General features: G+C 38.5%; 1 protein-coding gene across 1 annotated transcript in view; it reads right to left on the bottom strand.

Moving 5' to 3' along the window:
- ITGA8 (integrin subunit alpha 8) overlaps positions 1-26,718 on the bottom strand; it is a 229,161-nt gene that overhangs the window by 178,712 nt on the left and 23,731 nt on the right. Inside the window, 2 exon segments of the mRNA XM_043969199.1 lie at positions 12,977-13,100; positions 19,188-19,288. Coding sequence (XP_043825134.1) covers positions 12,977-13,100; positions 19,188-19,288 — 225 coding nt within the window.

A 26,718-nucleotide genomic window follows, 5' to 3' on the forward strand; every position in this document is an offset into this window, starting at 1 on the left:
AGGAACATAATAATGTGACAATTACTGTGACTGCAAATCCAATTGCGATCGGGGCATAATTAAGTATCCCAATGTCTGTGATATGAGGAAGTCATAATGCTCGCAAGAAGTGTAGCTGTGATTACTCCGTGACCTTGATTTAGGCTCATCGGTAGGTTATATTTTAGCTCATACCACTCATACCACAGAGTAACACATTTTACTTGCTGAAGTAAAATTCACTACATAGGGTGAATTTTTGTCCTTTATAAGATGATTTAACTAATGAATTACAATACAGTACAACACATATTTATTCAGCAGACACTGTGCTAAGAACTGGGAATACAAAAAGAGACAAAAGATGGTCCCTATCCTCAAGGAGCTTACAATCCAATGAGGGAAGACAACATGCAAACAATTATACACAAAGCAATCTATGTACAGGATAAATGGGAAATAATTAAAAGAGGGAAAGCACTGGAAGTAAAAGAGGCTGGGGTAGGCTTCCTGTAGATGGTGGGATTTTAGTTGATACTTAAAGAAAGGTAGGAAGGTCTAGAGTCCAGAGAGGGGGAGAGCATTCCAGTTTTGGAGGATACCAGAGAGAATAGACAGGAGACCAGTGTCACTGGATTAAAGATTACATGGTGTACCCTTTGACCCAGAAATACCACTGCTAGGTCTTGTGATAAAATAATGGTACCTAGCAGATGCCCAGTAGACCCCACCTGAGGTTTGATTTGGAATTGATTGAATTGGGTGAGACTGAGAGACTGAGAACCTGCTTAATGATGATTAAATTGGGACCACACCTGACCAACTCTGAGTAGGGTGTTGTTCTCAGAAGTTGAACCTAGTTAAGGTTGATTAAATTGAGATCACATGCGATCAACCCTGAGTAGTGTGTTCTCAGAGGCTGTGAACTGGGACATCAACAGGAGACCCTGTCAGCCAATCAACTTGAAAAACCTCCCATTTCTGGGAGGAGGACAGGAAGTAGGAAGCTGAGGCTGGCAGACTGGATCTTCCTCTTGTGATTCAAGACATCAGCTTGGAGGCAGAAACTTCAAGTGGGCTACTAGGAAATCTAGGATTTCCATACCATAAGGAATCTGTTCTCAATCTTTCTCATATAATATATCTTTTAATAAATCCTTAAAAGCCTAAACTCTTGCTGAATTTATCAGTGATTTTAACCAGTTTCCCATCCAAAGCTGGGGGAGGAGGCAGATTAGAACCCATATTTAGATTTTTAAACAACACAGTCTATAACCCGAAGAGATCATAAAAAATGTAAAAGGACCATATGTACAAAAATATTTGTAGCTGTTCTTTTTGTGGTAGCAAATAATTGAAAATTGAGGGGATGCCTATCAACTGGGGAATGGCTAAACAAGTTGTAGTATATGAATGTAATGGAATATTATTGTGCTGTAAGAAATTATAAGCAGATGAATTTCAGAAAAACCTGGAAATACTTACATGAATTGATGCTGAGTGAAATGAGCAGAACCAAGAGAACATTGTACACAGTATCAACATTGTATAATGATCAGCTGTGATAGACTTAACTCTTCTCAGAAATACAATCCAAGACAATGCAAAAAGACTTATGGCAGAAAATGCTCTCCACATTCAGAAAAAGAACTATGGAGTCTGAATGCAGATTGAAATATACTATTTTCACTTTTGTTGTTGCTTTTGTTTGTTATTATTCTTGTTTATTCTTTCTTGCTTTTTTCTCCTTTTGTTCTGATTCTTCTCTTACAACATGACTAATGTGGAAAAATATGTTAAACATGATTGTAATTTATAACCTATATCAAATTGCTTGCTGGTCTTGGGAGAGGGTAAAGAAGGGAGGGTGGGAGGAAAAATTGGAATAAACAACTTTACATGTAATTGGGGAAAAATAAAAAATAAAATATTTTTTAAGAGTAAATGGTAGAGGGGCAGCTAGGTGGCACAATGGATAGAGCACTGGCCTTGGATTCATGAGGACCTGAATTCAAATCCAGCCTCAGACATTTGACACTTACTAGCTGTGTGACCCTGGGCAAGTCACTTAACCCCAATGGCCTCACCTCCCCCCCCAAAAAAGAGTAAATGGTAGAATACTCAAGTAGGTATAGTAATATATTTTTGCCCTGAGGGAGGGGAGGGAGATAAGGGGGGGGAGAAGGGAAGGAGGGAAGGACAGTTTGGGGGAGAGAGCAGCAAAAAGCAAAACACTTTCAAGGAAGATGAAGATGTTCTGCATTACTGCACAAGTATGACATATTGAATTGCTTGATCTCATAGGGAGGGTTGAGGAGGGAGGGAGGAAGAAAAATTTAGAACACAGAATTAGCTCAGGGACGTTGATCTCATCAGAGTGGGCCCATGGAGGGAATAACATACATACCCAATTGGAAGGAGTAATCTATTTAACCCTGCAGGAAAGTAGGAGGGGAGGAGGATAAGGAAGGAAGGGTGAAAAAAGGGAGTGCAGAGTGGGGGAGAGGCTAGTCAGAAGTAAAACATTTTTGAGGAGAAATTGGTAAAAAGAAGATAGAGTAAATGTCATGGGAAGGGAGTGGGATGGAGGGAAGTAGTTATGATGATTGATTATAATGGCAAATTGTATGTTACCTACTTTGCTGGGCTTTTATGAAGAAAATTCTCTATCAAGCTTAAGGTACTATATACAGGTTATGATGAACAGGATACCATCAGAAAAACCTGGAAAGACCTACATGAACTAAAGCAGAGTGAAATGTACTGTATACAAAATAACAGCAATAGTGGGGAATGATCTGCTGGGAAGCATGTGGTTATTTTGAGCAAGGCAATAATCCAATATAACCCTGAAGGACTTATGAAAATTGCAGCCCATCTGCAGAGAAAGAACTGATAGTATCTGAAAACAGATGGAAACACATTTAAATTTTTTTTTCTTTTCCTCTTTGACAATTCCTCAATCTAAAGTTTTGGGACTTTTGGACTGTTTTCTCTCACAACTTGCTAATATGGGAGTTTTTCCATGACTATTCATGTATAATTTATGTTGAATTGCTTGAGTTCTAGTGGATGGGGGTGGAAATGGAGAGAGGAAGAGAAGTTGGAACACAAAGTTTTTAAAAATTGATGTTAAAATTTGTTTTTATATATATTTTGGAAAATAAAATTCTATTCAAAGAAAAAAAAAGAGTAAATGGTAGAGAGGCAACTAGGTGGCACAGTGGATAGAGCACCAGCCCTGAATTCAGGAGGACCTGAGTTCAAATCCAGATTCAGACACTTGACACTTACTAGCTGTGTGACCCTGGGCAAGTCACTTAACCCCAATGGCCTCACCAAAAAAAAAAAAAAAGAGTAAATGGTAGAGAGTAATGTCTAAGAAGACTGGAATGGTAGGCGGGAACTAGGCTAGGAATGTTTTTGAATGCCAAACAGCACTTTGGATTTGCTCCTGGAAGCATTAGGAAGCCCCTGGAGTTTACTGAGTAGGGAGGTGACACCATCAGACCTGAGTTTTAGGAAAATACCTTTAGTGGATGATGGACTGGAGTGGGCAGAGACTTGAGGCAGGCAGACCTCTTAGCAGGCTATTGTGGTAATCCAGGTGTGAGGTGATGAAGGCACCTGCACCAGGATGGTGGCATTATAAGAGAAGAGAAGGAGGTATATTCAGGAGATGTTGCAAAGGTGAAATCAGCAGGCCTTGACAAACAGCTTAGATATGGGGATCAATTACCAACAAAGCCAACTTACAGATCAAGAGGGACCTCAGACACCATGTAGTCCATCACTCCATTTTTAAAATGAGGAAACTGAGACTGGGGCTGGGGTGGTATGTGGCTTTACTGAAGTCACAGAGGTAATGAGAGTCTGAGGTAATATTTGAACCCCAGTCCTTAGCCTCCTAAACCAGGGCCCACAAGGCCCCTTTACCTTACAGGCAGCCTCACCCATAGACCCCAAAGGGAGCTTTATTGCAAGGCTTAAGAGGATATGGAATCAGTACCCCCAGCCTCCACCCCCACCCAAACCCTGACTACTCATAAATTGTAACTTGAAAGAGTCACCACAGCTTCATAAGGTGTCTCTAAATTGTAACCAGAAAGTAGCTTCAGCACTGGCAAAAATGGAATTCTTTAAAGAGCGTGTGGCAAATATGTGAATAATTATTCTTTTTTTTTTGTCAGGATAGAAATGGAAATGAGAAGGCCAGGAAGGAAGCACACATCATCATCACATCATCAGGGGAGAAATTTATAGGTTGGGCATGTAGGGCCATTCCCAGACTTTCCAACTGGGCTTGGCCTCCCTGTCCTTTCTGAGGACAGACTCTGCTCTTTCTCCATTTGCTTGGTGCTCTAGAAAGAACTACTTCTGGCATTCACTCATCTCCCATTCTTTCCAGATGTCCCTCTGATTTCTTTCCATAATTTCCTATCTTGTGGACTATATTTATCACTTTTCATCTTTCCCCTACATTGACTTTTATGGCATACTTGTGTGAAGCCCAGCAAATGGGCGGCCTCTGACTTCTGGGCGCCATTTTCCTTGAAGTTCATGAGTGAGTGTGTGTATATGAGTAAACGAATGCTCATGTGTGAATGTGTGTGTGTTGTGAGTGTGACTGTATGTATGACTGGGAGCATGGGAGTGTGTGAGTATGAATGTGTGTGAGATTATGTGTATGTATGTGTATATAAAAACTACACTTAAAATAGTATGTAGAGGAAAAGTCCCATAAAAAAAGTTTTCCCTGGACATTGGATAATAAATAGAAATTCTCTCCTTGTCAAAATAAATATAGTTATCATTTGGTTGTTAATGGGGAGCCCTAAAAGGCTTAATGCAGTTTTAAGGTTTCAGAGCTTAAAACTGCACTGAGACTTTTGGGATACCCTATATTAGGGAGCAGCTAGGTGGTGCAGTAGATAGAGTACCAGGCCTAGAGTCAGGAAGACTCTTCTTTTTGAGTTCAAATCCAGCATCAAACAGTAGCTTTGTGATTCTGGACAAGTCACTTAACCCTGTTTTCCTCAATTTCCTCCTCTGTAGAATGAGCTACAGAAGGAAACAGCAAACCACTCTAGTATCTTTGCCAAGAAAATCCCAAATGTGGTTATGATGAGTTGGATATGACTGAGAAATGACTCAACAACAACAACAAAATTGGATAGAGTCCATAAAAGGAAATATGCCCTCTCCTCAAAGCACCAGTGCATTCTGCAGCTCTGTATGAGGATCACAGACTTAAAGGCCAGATGTGACTATAGAGACTATCCAGATGAGCCTCTTCATTTTACAGGTGGGGAAACTGAGGCCCAAAGAGGTTGTTCAGTGACTTGCTGAAAGTCATACAGGTAGTGACAGGGTTGGGGTTAGAACTCAAGTCCTCTCCCTCCCAATTCAGAGTTCTTTCTACCCTATCATTCTGTATCCCAGGCTACAAGCAGAATCCTGATACCTGAGCAATCCTGCTGCTTCTGTGCCTTTGCTCCCAAAACAAGAAGTAAAAAGGATATGAGCTATTTTGTTCCTTCATCGTGACTGCACTAAAGGGCTGGATGAGTAAGTGGTTAACAAGCTCCATGCAAAGGGGAAAGTTAAGTCCACGTTGATCAATGTGGTGATGATGTTATTGAAGACCGTCTTAGGGAAGTTAACAAGACAGGCTTCTCTGACTCCTGTTTGAAAAATGTCATTGCAGATGTTTGGGCTCCATGACCAGATGACCGTGAAAAGTAGTTGTTTCATGTTAGTGAGCTGGAAGCACATTAGGAATCAAGAGGAATTTAGCAGGGCGGGGGTGGTGGTGGTGGTGGCGTATTTATAGGTCAGAAGAACTACCAATAACTGAGGAGAAGCCCCAAGAGTACAGAAATGAATGGTTATATTCCATGGCTTAAAACATCCTTCTATTGGTTTACAAATTCCATATCAACCCCATTTACTTTTAAAAAATTCAGCTCTTGGGAATCAGCTTCTGACAGAGACAAGATGGTGGAGTACAGGCTGAAACTAAGCTGAACTCTCAACATTCCCCTCCAAACAACTTTGAAAAAATCCCTCAAGTCAAATTTTGGAGCAGGAGAGCCAACAAAAGGTTAGAAAGAGACATTTCCCCAGCCTAGAATAACTTAGGAAACCCACAGTAGAAGTCTGTAGAACTGGAGTAGGTGCAGGCCCAGACCATGGCACCAGAGATGTGCCTTAGAAGTAGGCACAAAAGCAGCAGCAGCAACAGTCTAAAAGATGTAAGTGGGTCAGACAATTGGTCGAAAAGAGATTACAGGGGACCTTTGCTGGCACTGGGTGAAACTGGTGCTGATTGTCAATCTATTGCCCATAATCAGTTCTGGGTTGAAGTTCCAGGTTGGATAAGAGCACTGGTACTAGTGACTGCAGGGGAGCAGACACCTTTATGGGAATAAGACCAGAGTTAAGACCAAAAGAGCAATAACCACAACTATCCCAGGTAGCACCCAACACTTGTAGACCTGCAGAACTAATTCTGAAAATAGCAACATGAAAAATCCTGAAGCTTGGCACAGTTCCTTTCCATCACCACTCCCCCCCGCTCCAGATGAGCAGAACCCAACTTTAACATAAAGTTGAAAGTGAAGAAAGAGGCTGGGAAAGTGACCAAACAACAACAACAACAACAACAACAACAGCAACAACAACAACAAAGAACTTGATTGTAAAAAGCTACTATGATAGCAGGGGAGATAAGACATAAACATAGAAGACAACAATGTAAAAACAGCTATAAGCAAATTCTCAAAGAAAAGTGCTAATTGGACCCAAGCCCAACAAGAATTCTTTGACTAGGTAAAGAGATAAGAGTGGTAGATGAAAAATTGGGTAAAGAAATTAGAATGATGCAAAAAATGTATGAAAAGTGAATGAACAGCTTGGTAAAAGAGGCACAGAACTTCATTTAAGAAAAAAAAACTCTTTTAAAAGCACAATAGGCCAAATAGAAAGGGAGGTGCAAAAGCTCACTGAAGAATATAATAGCTTAAAAATTAGAATTAGGAAAGTAGAAGGTAATGACTCCATGAAAATTCAAGAAACAATAAAACAGAGTAAAAAGAATGAAGACATAAAAGAAAATGTGACATATCTCACTGAAAAAACAACAGACCTGGAGAAGAGATTGAGGAGAAACAATTTAATAATTATTGGGATACCTAAAAGCTATGATCAAAAATGGAGCCTAGATGTCATATTTCAAGAAATTGTCAAGAAAAACTGCCCCAATATCTTAGCTACAAAAGGTAAAATAGAAATGGAAAGAAGAGGTGAGAAAGAGGGATATACTGGGAGAAAGAGGAAGAGAGAGGTAGAATAGGAAAATTTCTCACATAAAAGAGGAGCTTAAGGAAGATCATTTAGAGTGGAGGGGAAAGTTAGGGGGTGGCAGGTCATGCTTAAACCTCATTCTTATCAGAATTGGTTTAGAGAGGGAGATATATATATATATATATATATATATATATATATATATATATATATATATATATATATATGTGTGTGTGTGTGTGTGTGTGTGTGTGTGTGTATATATATATATATACATATAAACATACATACACATAAATATTCATTTGAGTATAGAAATCTATCTTACCCAATGTGGAAATAAGAGGAGGAAGGGATAAAAGTTATGGCATGGGGGATGACTTAAGGAAGGTATGGGTCAAAAGCAAAATAGACTTTTGAGGAGGGACAGGATAAAAAAGAGAGAAAGGTAGAAGAAGAAAACAGAAGAATAGAAGAAAAACAGGATGGAGGGAAATACATAACTACTAATCATATCTGTGAAAGTAGATGGAATGAGCTAATTTAGAAAACAAAAATGGATAGCAAATTGGATTAGAAACAATAATCCAACAACATAGTTTTTACAAGAAACATACTTGAAACAGAAAGACACACAAACCAGCAGGATCTATTATGCTTCAGCTGAAATAAAAAAGGCAGGGGTAGTAATCGTTACCTCAGACAAAGCAAAAATAAAAATAAAATAATTAAAAGAAACAGAAAAAGACATATCTACAAAAATATTTATAGCAGCTCAATTCTTTGGTAGCAAAGAATTGGAAACTGGGCAGATGCTCATCAGTTGGAGAATGGCTAAAAAAATTTTGGTATATGATTATGTTGGACTACTACTGTGCTATAAGAAATAAGAAGGGAAAGCATACTATCCACCTTTGAGAAAGAACTGATATTGATTGAACACAGACTGAAGTATGCTATTTTCCACTTTCTTTTTTATTCAAGTTTTTTATGCAGAATGAGTAATACAGTAATGTTTTACATAACTGCACATATATAACCTATATCTGATTGCTTACCACCTCAGGGAGGGGAAAAGGGAGGGAAGAAAGGAGGGGTAGAATTTGGAACTCAAAACTTTAAATAAAAATGTTTATTATTTTTTTAAAAAGAAATAACAAGGGGTGATTAAAAAAAAAACACATGGCAAGACCCAAATGAACTGATGCAAAGTGAAGTGAAAAGTACCAGGAGATCATTGTGCATGATGCTATAATGATGATTAACTGTGAAAGATTTGGCTACTCTGTTCATTACAATGGTCCAAGATAATTCCAAAGGACTTGATGAAAAAATGTTATCCACTTCCAAAAAAGAACTGATGAACTCTGAGTGCAAACTGAAATATGATTGTCTCTCTCTCTCTCTCTCTTTTTTTTTTTTTTGGTTTTTATTTGTGATATGCTAATATGGAAATGTGTTTTGCATGATTTCACATGTATAAATAATTTGATAACATTTTGTTTGCCTTTTCAGTGAGTGGGGGAGGGGTGGAAGGAAGGAAGGGAATTTGGAATTTAAAATTTTAAAGAAAAAAATTTTGAAAATAAAATTTTTATTTAAAGTTTTGAGTTCTAAATTTTATCCCTCCTTCTCTCCCTCCCCTCCCTTCCCCCCCCCCCACTTAGGAGGTAAGTAATCAGATATAGGTTATACATGTGCAATTATGTAAATATTACCCAATTAGTCATTTTGTATAAGAAAATTTGAATAAAAGAAATAATGAAAGAAAGTGAAAAATAGCATGCTTCATTCTGGGATCAATCAATACCAGTTCTTTCTTTGGAAGTGGATAGTATGCTCCATCATTATTTCTTTGGGATAGTGTTGGATCATTGTATTGTTGAGAATAGTCAAGTCATTCACAGTTCTTCATCAAACAATGTTGCTGTCTCTGTGCACAATGTTCTCCTGGTTCTGCTCACTTCACTATACATCAGTTCATACAAGTCTTTTCAGGCCTTTCTGAAATCATTCTGCTTGTCATTTCATTTTTTTTAAGTGAGGCAATTGGGGTTAAGTGACTTGCCCAGGGTCACACAGCTAGTAAGTGTTAAGTGTCTGAGGCCGGATTTAAACTCAGGTCCTCATGAATCTAGGGCCGGTGCTCTATCCACTGTGCCACCTAGCTGCCCCCACTTGTCATTTCTTACAGTACAATAATAAAAAGAAATAATTTTTAGTATAAATAATATGTTTAAAATGGAATAAATTAAAATAATCTTATAACTTGCTTAATATCACTTATAATCTCTTAGAGTCTCTTAATAATTGGCTGTCTCTCCAGGGCTGTGAAGGTGATTTCTTTAAATGCATATCTGACCAAGCATATCATTTCTCTACTGATATGCTCAAGGGTTTCTCTATGATCCATAAAACAGACTATAAACTCCCTTGTTTCCTTTTTCAATTCTTATGTACCTGTGCTCAGTGTATAATTTTAGCCTCACTAGATACTGGTCCCCTCCTCTACTCTGTGATCCAGCCAAACTGACTTCTCTGAACCTCACACAAAAAGCACTTTTCATCTTCCATCTCTGTGCTTTGTACTGGCTATCCTTCATGTCTGGAAAGCATTCCTTGCTCCCTTCTATCTCAGAAAACTCCTCTCTTCCTTGAAGACATGAATCAAACATAATCTTCTACATGGAGTCTTTACTAATCCCCCCCTACCCCCCAGATGCTACTGCCCTCTCTCCCAAACTATAATAAACTATACTGAGAATGAACTATTCTTTATATATTTGTTCATGAACTTGTTCCCCCTGCTAGAATGTAAGTTCACTCAGAATAAATAGATGTTTCATTCATTGTATCTATGTCTCAAATACCTAATAAGGTTCCTGACAGTAAGCACTTAATGAAGGTTTGTTGAGTAATTGTTCTTACTCTCAATTCTTTTAACTGTAGAAATAGATGCCACAAAGTTCATACAGTAGAACTCATACACTTTATATTAGCCCTCACTCAGAGCCTATTCACTATTATTATTATTGATTAGATATGATGAGATATCATTCTAATGAATTGTTATCTGATTCCTCAGATGAAATGGATTAGAGACAACAAACTGGAATTCAGGAGTATGGTATAGAGCAAAGCTTCTTTTTTTTTGTTTGTTTTGCTTTTGTTTTTGTTTTGTTTTTTTTGTGGGGCAATGGGGATTAAGTGACTTGCCCAAGGTCACACAGCTAGTAAGTGTCAAGTGTCTGAGGCTGGATTTGAACTCAGGTTCTCCTGAATCCAGGGTCAGTGCTTTATCCACTGCACCACCTAGCTGCCCCTAGAGCAAAGCTTCTTAAACTGTGAGTAGTGACCCCATATGGGATCCTGAAATATTTGATGGTAAATGTTTGATTTGTACACCTATTTTATATATCTATATACCCAGGGTCATGTAAAAATTTCACCGGTGAAAAAGGGTAGCAAGAGGGAAAAGTTTAAGAAGCCCTGGTTTAAGAAGCAGTGCTGTCAAAATCAAAAAAGAACCTGCAGGCCACACACTGATTCAGAAAACTATAAATTAGCATTATCTGTGTTGCATTATATTTAAAAAAATTTTTTTCTTGAACACTTCCCAGTGGTATTTTAATATTTCAGGGAATAGCCCTGAGTGTTGTGAGCTGCAATGCAGCAGGGTTGGATACTTCTGGTGTAGAATATTGCCAATATTCAGACTGGCAGATGCACTGTCAAGAACAAGAAGCAACATCATGAGAAGTTGTTCCATGAAGAGTCAGACCTTGAAGATTCAGACATTACTGAAATGAATGAACAACAACAAAAGCTAGATATACACCAGTGGAAGTAATATCAGTTCATTTAAATCAAGAGAAAGGGAGATAAACAGCCCTTATAGAATTGGTTCTATAAAATTGGGTAGCTTCATATATGTTCATGAAAAATAACCCTGCCTAAGGGTGTTGACATGATCCAAAAGGTGACTTTAAAGGCCCAGAAGTGGATATAGATCTGATTCAAGCAGTGCTGCAAAAGGCAAATTGGATCAAAGCCATGGCCAAAAGATGACAGTCTTTTCAGTATCATAGGGCCAACAGTCACAATGAGAATGGTCCCTATAGATCACCATTATGATCTCATTCCCTGTGTTCTTTTCACTTCAGAGTCCCACCAAGAAACATGTAGCTAACTTGAGAGATAGAAGAAAAGAAATGTAAGGAGGCTTAGCAGACAAAAAAGTCAGTCAGGAAGAATGGAATAAATAAAAAGATACATTGCTCCACAGAGGAAGGGAAGTTGACCAGACCTTTCTAGTTCTGGGAAACTACTGGCTAATGTACTTTATACCTGTATAGCTTATTAGCATTAAAATTTAATACAATTAAATAAGAGCAGGAATTCATCTGAAACAAGATTCAGAGTGCTTATTAGCATTGGGCTATTAGCAACAAACAACAAATCTCCATTGATTTTCATGAAGTTTGGCTTTCTTCCTGACATGCTCTATGTGATTCCCTGACCTTCTGAAGAAGAATCTCAACAGATGACATTCAGTTAAGATATGAGGAAAAGGCATGGCTGACAAAGAGAAAGTCTTCTATTGTTCCCATTGAAAATGCTTAAATGAAAAATGTCTTTTTTTCATAAGTAGCTATTATTCCTGGGTCCATTTCTTTAAGGTATGATTTTTAATAATTTTTAATATTGAAGCATTTTTAGGATCAGAGAAACCCTTAGATTGGATGAAGGGCTTGTGTGGTCTGATAGAAAGTATACTGGACCTGGAGTTAGGAAACCTGAGTCCACATCTTCCCTTGACAAAAATGAGTTGTGAGGCTTTGGATTAGTCACTGTATTTCTCTGAGCTATAGTTTCCTCATAGGTAAAACAGGCATAATAATATTTGTGTTCCCTCCCTCTAGAGGCAGCATGACAAAGTGGGGAGAAGACTGCTTTGGAAGCAGCAAGCCCCAGGTTCGAGACCTGCCTCAGATGCATATCTAGCTGTGGGACCGGAGGCAAGCTTCCCAATGTCTCTGTGCCCTCAGACAGTATCCAAAGATTCTAAGTTACCCTGACCTGCTTCCTGTCAGTAGAAGGGAAGCTAGGTGGCACAGTGGAGAGGGCACTGGCCCTTAAAGACCTGAGTTCAAATTTGACCTCAAACACTTATTAGTGTGACTCTGGGCAAGTCACTTAACCCCAATTGCCTTAAACATCTAGGGCCATCTCCAGTCATCCTGATGAGTATCTTGCCACTGGACCCAGAGGGCTCTGGAGGAGAGAGTAAGGCTGGTGACCTTGCACAGCCCAGCCTCACTTAAATGCAGTGTCAAGTGTCTGAGGCTGGATTTGAATTCAGGTCCTCGTGAATCCAGGGCCGGTGCTTTATCCAATGTGCCACCTAGCTGCCCTGGAGGTTGAATTTCTTGCCCATAGTTCCAGTGCTAGTATATGAGGCTGGATTTGAACTCAAGTTTTCCCTTGTCCAAGCCCAGAACTCTCTCCACTGTGCCACCTACCTATTTCTAATTGTCACAGAACTTTTATAGCAATGTGATTCTGGTAGAGGCTTTTTCTGGGAGTTCATTTGATACTGTTGTTTGGGCTGTGTCTGTATTTATATGTACAAGGTGGAATCTCTTGAATCAAACATCCTTTTTAACAAGTCGACATTATAAACACCACTTACTGTTCCGACAAGGAGAGTATTCTGCATACGCACTGAAGTTCTGAATTGCTACATAGCAGGTGCCAACAGGATCCTTTTCCCGGGTAGCTTTGAGTGTTCTCCAGTGATACAATGGAGCACAGGCCTGTTAACATATCAAAGACAGCAAGGATACTTTGATGAGGATTTAGCTATCTTGTTTCCTTACTTTGGCAATAGCCTGGAATGTATAGCCAATCACAATAAATGAGAAAACAGCCATAGTATCAATTGAATTAACTAGTGAGAAAGTTGTCTTTAGGGGCTCTGTTACAGAATGATGAAGGCTACCTTGTCAATTTATTGGTAGAATCCTTGTCTTGCAGAATTTCTAATCATCTCAGAGGTTATTGAGTCTAACTTATAAGTAGTCAGTCAACTAATACATATTTATTAAGCACCTACTATATACCAGGCACTTTGCTAAGTCTTGGGTATACAGAGAAAGTAGATTCAAGGAACTCACACAAATGATTATCTGGCCTCTACCTGAAAGCCTTTGGTAGGGTGACACATTACACTTTGGGACAGCTATAATAATTAGCCACACTGAAAATCCCACTGATTTTATTTAACTGAGAGACACGGGATAAAATAAACAATAAACTATACATCTATTGAAATAAATTTAAACAGATCATTTTATTATTAAAGAAAAAATACCTAGGCAGATAAAGAAATTTTCCTTAAAGCAAAAATAGTTTATATTGCCTCATTGTGTTTGTGTGATACAATGAAAAGAACACTTGATTTGATGTAGTAGAGCCTGGATTAACTAAGGCTGGATTCTTTTACCTGTGTGACCTTGGGATTTCTTCCCACTTTCTTCTCTGAGCCTAAAATTCCTCATCTCTAAAATGAATATATTTAACTACAGAGTCCCTATAATTGCTTTAACATGGAGTACATCAGGGGCAGCTAGGTGGCGCAGTGAATAAAGCACTGGCCTTGGATTCAGGAGGACCTGAGTTCAAATCCAGCCTCAGACACTTGACACTTAACTAGCTGTGTGACCCTGGGCAAATCACTTAACCCTCACTGCCCTGCAAAAAACAAACAAACAAACAAAAAACATGGAGTACATCAGTCTGATGTCTTAATAAAGGAACCAAATCCTTACTCCGTTCTGTCTTCTCTTGGTTTCCACTCAGGTAGGACCAGAGAGTAAGAGCTAGAAAAGGCTTAGAAGATCATCAGAATTATGCTAAGCTAATTTATTAAGCTAATATTATTAAGCAAAATTATGCTGTTGAATTAGAACTATCTAAGGCTAGGGCATCTAGTAAAATAGATGCATCTTTTGATATTGAAAACTCATCTCTGTGGCTTTTAAAAAAATACTTTAACTTGTACAGATAGTCCCTGGCTTTACATGTTTTTAATATTGGTATTATACTCATTAAATGTCATCTAAACACCATTCTTATCTCAATGTTATGGAAGGCAGTTGAGCATGTAAAAGATACTATGACATTAGTAGTTAGTAAGAAACTGTTTTAAATTCCTTCTTTAAAAGCTTGGTAATTATCATTTTAATATTTCTCACATGTGCAGTAAGTGCTTAATAAATGATTGTTGAACTTAAATGAATTTCCAAAGAAATGTGAGACTATGTAAGGAATTGTCAACTAACAATCCAGTAGGAACAGGGTCAATCTCATCTTCAAGAGATATTCCAAGGTCAATGAAATGATTTCTGAAGGCTTCTATTTGTTTGAGGGACATTTATGGAGAGAAAAGAAGGCTAAACTCAGTTTCTGGGAGGGCTTTTCTATGAGATTTGGGATTCCAAAATTATGTCCCTAAAACCTTTCTAGTTCTAAGAAGACCAACAAAATTATTGCTAATTAAAATATTTACATAATTAAATATATATACACATGTGTATGCATACATATACATTTGTGCATATCTATGAATGTATATTCCATAGATTGTTCATTATTCCTGCCTGCTGGACATAATCTTGAATGAGTGTGTTATTTTTCTTTTTTTTTTTTGGTGGGGCAATGAAGGTTAAGTGACTTGCCCAGGGTCACGCAGCTAGTGTCAAGTGTCTGAGGCTGGATTTGAACTCAGGTTCTCCTGAATCCAGGGCCAGTGCTTTATCCACTGTGCCACCCAGCTGCCCCAAATGAGTGTGTTCTACCTTATTTAGTCAAACATTTATTTCTAAGAACACAAAATTCTGGAACTGTAGGCCTAGGAGTGAACTTGAGAAGTCATTGAGTCCATCTTCCCACTTTGAGCAGGCTAACACCTAAAATGATTCCAGATGGATGAGGACTTAGCCTAATTTTAAAGATGTGGTGTCCACAAAGTCTTGGTAATTCATTCCAGTGTTTAACCAACCTCATCTTGGAAGACTTTTATATCCTAGCCTTAATCACTCAGGCCATAGTGCAAATTCTCCATAGACTAAGAATCCCTTACTTCTATATTCTAGGTAAGACCTCTCCAAATACTTAGACTTTATGAACCTGTGCCCTTGGATTTTACTAGCTTACCAGGTTCACAATGAATTATGGCATTGCCATCCAAAGTGCTGACCACACTACCTGTATTCTGATTTTCAACTTAATCCAGCAAAAATATTAAGTACCCATTGTGTTCAAGACATTGTGTTAGAACTGGAAATACAAAAAACAACATAAAATAGACTCAATTACCATGGAGAGTGTATAATTAATTAGAGAAAATAAGATTATACAGGGTGGGCCAAAAGTCAGAATGTTTTAATAATTTTTTGAAAATTACTTCTTTATTTTTCACTATTTATGAGATTTGAATTTTATACATAATGCAAATTCATTCCCTATGGTACTGTAAATTAAAAACAAAAATAAAGGAGCTATTAAATATTGAAATCCCTTCATGACTTTTGGCCCACCCTGTGTGTCTGTGTGTATAATACATGTGTATATATGTACACACATATGGAATATACATATACACTTATGTATACATATGTGTAGGTATATTACATGTAAATAGATGTGTTATTATACATAGAGACCATGTGTACATATGTATATATGTATATGCATGCACATATACATACATACATACATATACACATCGCCCTTAGGACACACACACACACACACACACACACACACACACAGATTCATCCTGACTCCCAAATTCCACACTCATACCATTACAGTATCATAGAATTAGATAATATACTTATATAATGTTACAGTTTACAAAGCACTCTCCTTAAAACTATCCTGTAATGTAGCCAGAGCAAAAATCAAATTGGCCCCATCTTGCAAATGAGGTGACTGAGTCTCAAAGTGATTTGCCCATGGTCACAAGACTAGGAAGTATCAGATTGGTGTCAAACCTTGGTTGTGTTTTTTTTTTTTAATTTTCAATTTGTTACTTGGCAATATATCATGTCTTTTAATATCTTAAATTATAATAAGAATTAGATAGTGGCTCTAAAATGATACGGGTCTCTAAAGAAATCTAGAAGTAGAGGTTATGGGAGCAGGAAGACTTCTAATGACTCTTGAATCTCACCAGGTTGGATGGCTGCCTTCTTGGCTTACAAGCTCTATCTTATCTGAATCTCACTTCTCATTGATAACCTATAGGGCTCTCCCAGGCTGTGAAGATAGTGTGATACAAGGGAAATGCACTGCATTTGGAGTCAGAGGATCTGGGTTCAAATCCCAGTTTAGCCACTTACTACCTCTGTGACTGTGGGCAAGTCACTTTTGCTTTGAACCTTAGCATCCTCGTCCACAAAATGAGGGGACTGAACTAAGTGGTCTGTAAAGTCTCTTCCAGATTTGAATCAGTAATCTTGAGATTCTATGACTTGGGTTTGAATCTCAGTTTGCTCTTACTATCTATATAACTTTGTGCAAGTCACTCCATTTGGGCTTCAGTTTCCTCGTCTGTAAAATAAGAGGTTTGGACTGGATGAGCTCTATGATTTATCTATGATATATGCACAATGTAGTAGGAAATGTGCTGGATTTGGACTCACAAAACCTCGGGTCCAGGACAGCTAGGTGGCACAGTGGATAAAGCACCAGCCCTGGATTCAGGAGGACCTGAGTTCAAATCCAGAATCAGATACTTGACACTTACTAACTGTGTGACCTGGGCAAGTCACTTAACCCTCATTGCCCTACCCAAAAACAAACAAACAAACAAAACAAAACCAAAACAAACAAACAAACAAAAACCTCAGGTCAAAACCTAGCTCTGCTACATACTATCTGAGTGAGCTTGGACAAATGACTGAGCTTTTTTAAGGCTAGCTTTTAAATATATATATATATATAAAATGAAGAGAAGATTTCTTTTAGTTCCAAGCCTGTGATCTTAAAGTTCTCTGAAATGTCCTTAAAAACATCAGTGATTTGCCAAATTCTCTAATAACAGCTCCCCCATCTCCACCCCCAAACCACTTAGAAGAGAATGTCACTTGTTTTATCATCCCAGGTTGACCAAGTAGGATCATTGATCTGAAGCTAGAAGTGACCTCAGAGGCCATCTAGTATAACCTTCTCAGTTTACAGATGAGAAAAAGAAGGCCCAGGGAACCTAGGTGATTTAGCCAAGGTCGCCCAAGGTGTGTGTCAAAGGTAAGATCTGATCCTCAGTCCTTTGACTCTAAAACCAGTGTCCTAGCCACTGTGATAAACTGCTTCTCTATATCCAAGCAATCATGCACCTTACCCATTTTGATGTGCAAGGGAGCATTTTGAGTGTGTTCATTAGTAACATTTTGTGGAGCTGATTTCTAAATGTCATATGGGAAAGTTTTCAAAAGCTAAAAAAGCAATTCCAAGTTTTCTTGAACATACACTTTCATTTGCTTCTATGCTCCAGCATTAACTGATGATTATATTTTCCAGAATGGATCATATGGGCTGCTTTTATTTCCCTTTCTCTTGAAGCATTTCCTGTTGTGCTTTCTGAGTATAATTCATAGATAATTACACATGAATTTAGGATTTTCATAAGTGCTAACAACTTTACCAGCATTTTGGCACTTAAGGAAATCAATATAACATAACCCCCCCCCCCCCCGACACACACACACACACACACACACACACACACACAAAAGCAATAAAGGGAGTTAGATTTTTAAAAATGAATTATTATAGAAAATGATCTTTTCAATTAAAGTAAATATGTCATACTGCCCCCAAAGGAAAGAAAGTAACATGTATTCATTCTGGAATATGAGAACTATAATAACTCAAGTGTGAGACTAGAGAAAGAGTACTGTAAATGTTCAGTTTGTAACCAGAGAGGGAGGTATTTTATAGATTACCTGTTTTATGTCAAAATCCCTTTTGGGGGTTAACCACAAGACCAAATAAAGCAAGGCATTTCCTGTAGGCACTTATTCCTATTAAATCATAATTGAAATAGCTTTAAACAAATCTGATAGCCAAAGTTATATCTCTATTCTTGTAAAGAAAATCAAAGCTTATCAGCTTTTTAAAAAATACACCAGAAAAATCTTTCATTAATATTTCTGTGAAAGAATAGAAGTGAATACAACTAATTTAGACATAGATCATAGTTAGGATATAAATGAAATTGAATCACTGAGCATGGAATATCAGAGAGGCAAGAGGTCTTTAAAACATTATGAATTGGATTTCTATAGTGCTGATCCTTGAACTTAACAGAAACCAACTCTGTTAACAAAGATCTGAATTATAATAAAATGGGCTAGTTTGGACAAAATTATTTAACTATCAGAATGAGAGAATCCCAATAACAGTACAACCACCATAGTGGTGTGATAGGTCTTTTACTACCATCCTAAATATCTTGACCATTTATGGTTTTAAAATTTTTTTTATTTTTATCAAATTTTGAAATATTTTTAGCTGAGAAATATCAACTTGATGAAGTAATATCCAGAAATTCAATTTTATTTCCTATAGAAAAGTGCCTAGAATATAGTAAGCACTTAATAAATGTTTGTTGACTTGGGACTCCAAGCAATAAACTTTCGCTTGTGAGAAAAGCACCAAATTTCATTTCTAAAATGGCAACAAAGTTTCCTTTAAGATTTTGAATCTTTATAGAATACAACTTGCATATGATTTTGTTTCTTAAAATCTTGTTTTTAAAACATGAATCAGAGAAGAGATGTGTATCGGTTTTCCGGGGTGGGGGGGAGTACATCAAATGCAGAATCAAGACTTACCACCACTTTCCCTTTATGAGCTTTTACTGTTGCTCCAAACCACTGATTTGATTTAAACTCAATAGGTTCCTTGGTTCCATTGACTCTGATCTTTCTGTTGTCTGATAAAAGAGGAAGAAAGGTTATGAGCTTCAGAAACATAGTGATCTTTAGTGAACTAAAGAAAATAGACACATACATTTGTTAATAAGACAAAGCTTATGACTACTCAAATGCTAATTTCAGAACTATGGATTTCAGTTTTATTGAGCATATGGTATGGAATTCAGAAGAAAAGGAAGGAAGGGAGGGAGAAAGAAAGAAAGGAACAAAGGAAGGAAGGAAGGAGGGAGGGAGGGAAGGAAGGAAGGAAGGAAGGAAGGAAGGAAGGAAGGAAGGAAGGAAGGAAGGAAGGAAGGAAGGAAGGAAGGAAGGAAGGAAGGAAGGAAGGAAGGAAGGAAGGAAGGAAACCTCTTCCCAGACATTATATTTCTAACTCGATTTCAAAGAAACCAAAAGAAACACAATTTTCATTTTAAGTGATAAGCTTTGTGAACACTTACTGTAAACAAGGACAGCTCAACTTTCATCCAGACTTACTTAGTTTGTTCAGTTTTTAATTTAACAATGTATCTACTGTATCTAAGATTGAACATTTCTAAATATTATTAAGATCTTTTGCTGATGAAACGTGCAGTCATCCTGTCTTGGTCAGACAAGTGAAATCCTTTACGTGATATATAACTGATGAACCAGCACTAAGGATAGCCAAGGACTTGGGTTTTAGCTGAACTACATGTGTCCACCCTGGCCCAGGAGACAGCCCTTTCACACTGCTCTATATACATGTTGCAGATGTCAACATAAGAGAGGCCATCTGGGGAGAAATTCAGACCAATTATAATACACTTCAGGTTTTAATAAAAAGCAGATATCCCTTGCTTTCACCCTCAGTTCTGAAAGTAAACTGATTTCCCACATGGTTCTAACCCAAGCTGAGCTCTTCCTTCACTAGTCAAAGCTAATGAATTTCTCAAGGTGCTAAGGCACCTTGCTTGTGGGATTATTTTGTGTTATTCGTGCTCTTTTATGTTTGTTTTTAGTTTATATTAAAAATCCACTCTAAAATGAGCTTTAACCTCATATTCAGCAAAGCAAAAGCATTCATCTTGTTAAGTCTTAACTTAAAATTGTTTAACTTCATGGGTTTTATAAAAAGATTAAACTTAAAATAATAAATTTCACAAAATGTTGACATATTAGCAGAAAGTCACATAATTACCTTTTCAATATTTCTGTGCTTTTCCAGATTATAAGCAAAAAATCCCACACACCAAAAAAAGTGTTTCTTTTTTAAAAAAAAACACCATATTATTTATTCATGAGTTCTGAGCATTTTTAGAATAAGCATCAAGTGCCTACTATGCGCCAGGTGCTGTACTAAGTGTTTTAGAAATACCATCTCATTTGATCCTGACAACAACCCTGAGAGGTGGATGGTACTTCATCCGTTGTTGCATACAAAAAATTCATCACCTTGCCCAACTTCTGGCAATGACTCTCCATAAGGGTCCTTGCACTAAGCCTGAGCCCATATTCAAATCCTTTCCAATTTGGTAGCATCTGCTGGGGTTTGTGGGCAGCTAGGTGGTGCAGGGAATAGAACACTGGGCTTTGAATTAGGAATTTTCCTCTTCCTGAGTTCAAATGTGGCCTCAGACACTTAGCAACTGTGGAACCCTGGACAAGTCACTTAACCCCATTTGCTTCAGTTTCCTCATCTGTAAGATTAGCAGGAGAAGAAAGGGCAAACCACTCCAGTGTCTTTGCCAAGAAGACCCCAAAATGGCATCATGAAGAGTCAGATATGACTGGAATGACTGAACAGCAACAACAAAAGCTTGAACTTATGCTGCACTGGCACAGGCTTGGGGGGCCTTAGGATTATTTTCACCGCATGATTTCACCCTATGATGAATCAGTTGCATCATCTAATCAGAGAATCAGAATATCATAAATCCAGAGCTTGAAGGGACCTTGGAGACCATCTGGTCTGGGGGTTCTCATCCTTTTTTTTCCTGCCATAGACCCCTTTGGTAGTAGCCTGGTAAAGCCTATGGAGTCTTCAAAAAATGTTTTTTCAATATTCATAAAATATGTAGGATTACAAAGAAAGCAATTATACTGAAGTTCAGTTATCAAAATAGTAAAACAAACAAACAAAAAAGGCAAATTCACAGAACTCATGTTAAGAAACTCTTGTCTAGAAGGGCAGATAGGTGGCACAGTGGATAAAGCACCAGCCCTGGATTCAGGAGGGCCTGAGTTCAAATCCGGCCTCAGACACTTGACACTTACTAGCTGTGTGACACTGGGCAAGTCACTTAACCCTCATTGCCCCACAAAAAAAAAATCAAATTAAATTTGGGGCAGCTAGGTGGCACAGTGGATAGAGCATTGGCCCTGGATTCAAGAGGACCTGAGTTTAAATCCAGCCTCAGACACTTGACGCTTACTAGCTGTGTGACCCTGGGCAAGTCACTTAGCCCTCATTGCCCTGAAAAAAAAAAAGATCTTCTTGTCTACCCCAGCCCTCTCATTTTGTAGAGGAGAAAACTAAAGCCCAGAGCAGCTGAATGAGTTGCCTGAGTGAGTTGCTGATCATCAAACAGTAATAACTGTAAGGGCTGAGCTTTACACCCAGATCTCCTGACTCCAAACCTAGTGCTCTTTCCACTAGGGATTAAAACATGGGGAAGCAAGCACCATAGTACACAGAACACTGGGCCTGCAGTCAGGAAGACATGAGTTAAAACCCTGCTTCCATCACTTATTAGCTGTGTGACTCTAGGCAAGTCACTTAACCCTATTGGCCTGTTTCCTCATCTATAAAATGTGCTGGAGAAGGAAACAGCAAAACACTCCAGAATCTCTGACACAAAAACCCCAAATGGGGTCAAAAAGAGTCAGACACAACTAAAAACAACTGAATAACAACAGTGATAAACAAGATTCCTTTTGCCCTTACCAATTAATCTTACTATGGAACATAGGGATAAAATAAATATATTTCTATGCAGAACTGACACACATCTTCTAGATCTGGCAACCATTCCTCAGGGTACTTAACTTTTCTTCAAATGTTCCTTCATTAACTACACCATAAACAATCTAACTGGAGTCAGGCAGTAGACAACCGCTAATGAAAACTGAATAACATTGCCTCAGTTGTAGCTTACATTCAAGGTATTTCTTGCAGGATTGATGACATATTTTTGGTTAAGGACCAGAAGAAAGGGCTAGGCTTGTCAGAGGTGATCTGGGAAATGGAAAGGTAAAAAAAAAATGCATATAACAGGAAAAATATAAGGACTCCAAATCTTTGTACTCTCCCTATGCAAAGTAAAAAGGAACTTTTAAAGCAGTTCTGAAAATAAGCTAGATCAATCATGTGTATAGCAAATCCCAGAAATGATTGAGAGAAAAACAAGTGACAAGATCTAAACTTTATTTTGTTGGCAGTAGAGTGGATAGAGTGCCAGGCCTGGAGTCCGAAAGAATCATCTTCCTGAATTCAAATCTGACCTCAGGCTTCAGTAGCTGTGTGATCCTGGGCAAATCACTTAACCCTGTTTGCCTCAGTTTTCTCATCTGTCAAATGAACTGGAGAAGGAAATGGCAAATGACTCCAGTCAGTATCTTTGCCAAGAAAACCCCAAATGATGTCACAAAGAGTTGAACACAACTCAAACAACCAGACCACCACAACAAAATAAATTATGGCTCATAACCATTTGTATTGCTCACCTGTGTTGGATGTCATCTCTGCTGACTCAGGGCAAAGCACATAAGTTCATGCTTGTTCCAGAACTTGGAGTGGCCCTGCCATTCTCTGGGGGGTATTCGGGTGAATTCTGAATGGATGCTAACCTTGTGGGACTACCAAGATTTTAATGACACAGCTGCGGAGTTTAAGCAGTTCTGCTCCTTCTATTGTTGTACATTATCCATAAAAACCTAAGAAGGCTTCTGATGGGAGGCAGGGAAACCAGACCTACCAAGACTTCATTACTAGCCTTAAAGAAAGCCATCCTCAATATATGCCCCAGTTTCTGGGTTTGGGTAGAATCTTGGGTGGCAACCCTACTTCTTTTTGGTTTGATTTTCATGGGAATCTGTGCTTTCCTTTTTTCCCTGAGAGCATAAAAGCACGTTGAACATATGGTCTGCAGACAGTTCCTTCTAGTCTTTTAGCTCAATGAAATGAGAATCAGCCCAAGAAGTGAAGATAGCTCATGATGCAGGAGTGATAAGAGGTGAAATTCATAAAGGTGAGCAAGGCCAGGGATATTTGGTAGAGGAAGTGATTTTTGAAAAGTATTTACAGAATCCTGGGCCTTGAATTAAGGAATCAGCAAATTCCTCCCATAATACTAAGCCCTCAGTTTAAATGTCCTCTTCTGGGGAGTTACCTAAAGAGGATCTTTAAATATTGCAGGAACTGTCCAAATCCATTTTTTAAAAAATATAACCTTCGGGGCAGCTAGATGGTACAGTGGATAGAGCATTGGCCCTGGATTCAGGAAGACCTGAGTTCAAATCCGGCCTCAGGCACTTAACATTTACTAGCTGTGTGACCCTGGGCAAGTCACTTAACCCCAATTGCCTCACCAAATATATATAACTTTCAAAGTCTTCTTTTAGGCATTGTGTTGCTTCCCATTTTCCCAAAAAATGGTGCACTATAGTTGAAACAGCCTTCTACTGGGAGGTAGGAGATCTGGGTTCCAGTTATTGCTTTTATATTAACTTGCTGTGTGGCCTTGGGCAAGTGACAACTTCTTAGAAAAGTCATTCCACAGTGCCGAGGCTCAACTCTAAAGAAAAGGGCCTGGACTCAATGATCCCTAAGACCCAATCTTGCATTATAGGTTAGTGTGGAAGGGAAAAGCAAGCAAGGGGTTGGACATGGGAGAGGAGCATGAAGGTCTCAATCAATACTTAATTTAGGGAGGACACAGGCATTGAAGCTAACTTCCGACTGCTTTTCATGGTGGTATACCTTGGTTCATCTATCCTTGTGAGAGAACCGCCGTACTTTATGTGGGAGGAAGGGGAAGAAAAATTGGGGAAATGGTGTGAAATGCTTGCAATCGCATGTCTATGCTGATCTTACTTTTCTTTTCCCATTCCCTTTGGTGTTTGTGCCGTATCTCTGAGATTTTGTGAGGTATATCCCTTTTTCCTATAGTCACAGCAGAGTGGATTAGTGGGTAAGGGACTAGACTTGGAATCAGGAAGATTTGGGTTTAAATCCTCCCTCAGAAACTTACTAGCTGTTTGGCTTTGGACAAATCGCAACCTCTCTGTGCTATAGTTTCGTCGTCTATAGAAAGAGGAGGCTGAACCCAGCTGGTTTCCTCTAAGGCTCTTTCAAACTCCAAAGCTATGCTGTATGTCCGTCTCTGGGCTTCTCCAGCCCAAGCAAAACAAAATAAAACAAAACAAAAACATTGAAATGAGTATATCAGTAGTGTTGATGAATCTGCTACTCTGACCTGAGAGCCACATGTCTGAGCTTCCAGTGCTCTAAATTCTCCAGCACTGGGGGAGGTTGATCTAGCGGTGGGCATTTTCATGAGACCTTGTTGTGGGCTTTTTTTCTTTTTCTTTTCTTTTTCTGCTGGCATTAAAAGCTTTGCCTTTGGTATACTCCAAGTACTGTTAAGTTTTGATTGAGTACTATGAGTATTGAGTATTAGCATTTATTGAGTACTATGTACTATGCAGTCAATCAGCGCTCTCTCTGGCCTAAGAAATAAATCTCCGATAAAGGGAAACTAACCATCATCTATGCCACATGAAATCTAATTCCCCAATTCATAACATAGAAATTTAAATAATTATTTGAGCCACAAGACTCAAATCACAGAACAGTTACTTTCTCTTTACTCTCCTGTTCTCTTAGTGAATTAGTAAAGGATCTAAAGGGGAATTGTTAGGGTGCCCAATGGAGTTAACATGGTGAGAGAGGTGGACCTGGAAAAGAAGCAGGTTAGGTCTGAGGATGATAGACTTAAATGTGGAAGGTGTCTTAGATGCTATTGAGTCCAACTCTTTCATTTAACAGATGAGGATACTTACTAAGGCCAAAAAAGGTTAAGTGACTTGCTTAGAGTCATACAACTATGAACTGTCCAAGAAGGATCTGAATCCAGGTCCTCCTGATTTCAAGTGCAATCTCTGGTCTAAGAGCACAGCATATGACAAATCATCTGTTTCTTTAAGGGAAGTTATAGAAGTTTCCCTATTTCCTCCTAAATTCATGTTTGGAAGGAGATGCAGCACCATGCTAAGTACTGATGATGGGTGATGTCATCAGGATGAGACCAGGAAGGGGCAAAAAAGGAGAGAATGAGAAAGTATTGTAACTATTGCCATAAAATCAAAAACACAGAACCCATAAGTGGCTCCATTTATGAAAAGTTTTTGTCAGGCTAACTTTTGCCTCTCCCTGGGTGTGGGATCTTTTGTTTTCCTCATTCTCCTCTAGTAACCCACAATTAATGAATGAAAAAGCATTTAGTAGGTGCTTTATGTATGCCAAACAATGTATTAAAGAGCTGGGAGGAAATGATACAAAAGTGAATTGAGTCCCTGCCCTGAAAGGACTTGTCAGAATTGCAAAGATGATCATGCAAGGGAGGAATGGCAGATGTGTCCTTTGAAATTATATGGGGGTGGGGGGCAGCTTGGTGGTGCAGTGGATAAAGCACTGGCCCTAGATTCAGGAGGACCTGAGTTCAAATTTGGCTTCAGACACTTGATACCTACTAGCCGTGTGACCTTGGGCAAGTCACTTAACCCTCATTGCCCCGCAAAAAGAAAGAAAGAAAGAAAGATAGGTAGATAGATAGATAGATAGAAAGAGAAGAGAAGAGAAGAGAAGAGAAGAGAAGAGAAGAGAAGAGAAGAGAAGAGAAGAGAAGAGAAGAGAAGAGAAGAGAAGAGAAAAGAAAAGAAAAGAAATTATATGGAAGGGGTCTATCTCTGTCCCAAGTTTTAGGAAACTTAAGCTGGGGTCTCTAAAATATTGCTACTTGGGAATTAGAGGCTACTGCACCAGTTTTGAGCATTAAGCATTTATTAGAGCATATTAAATGTTAGTAAAGAGAGAGCACATTGCTCAGAAAGGTCAGAAGCCTTGCATACTTAGAAAAGAGAGATGGCATGAGGACTGCATGACTGCCACTTCCAGCATCCCAGGCCCAGCATAAAATCCTAGGATGGGGAGAGGCTCAGTGAGAAAAGCAGGGGAGATAAGCTCGAGACCCACCTCCCCTCAAAGATTTTATGCTCTCCCAGGTAGAGGCAGGTCACTACACCTTGATCCAATTTAATTGGCCAGTAACATTCAAAACATTCAAGTCCATTCATTGGCATGACTTGAGGGTACTCTAGGTGAGTTTAGGTAGTCAGGAAGGTCAATCTACATTTCCTTTGAAATTCTCCCGACTCTGGGCTGGCCTTAAGAAAGATTAGGCAAGGCTCC

Source organism: Dromiciops gliroides, chromosome 5 (genome assembly GCF_019393635.1).
Source record: "Dromiciops gliroides isolate mDroGli1 chromosome 5, mDroGli1.pri, whole genome shotgun sequence".
NCBI lineage: Eukaryota > Metazoa > Chordata > Mammalia > Microbiotheria > Microbiotheriidae > Dromiciops > Dromiciops gliroides.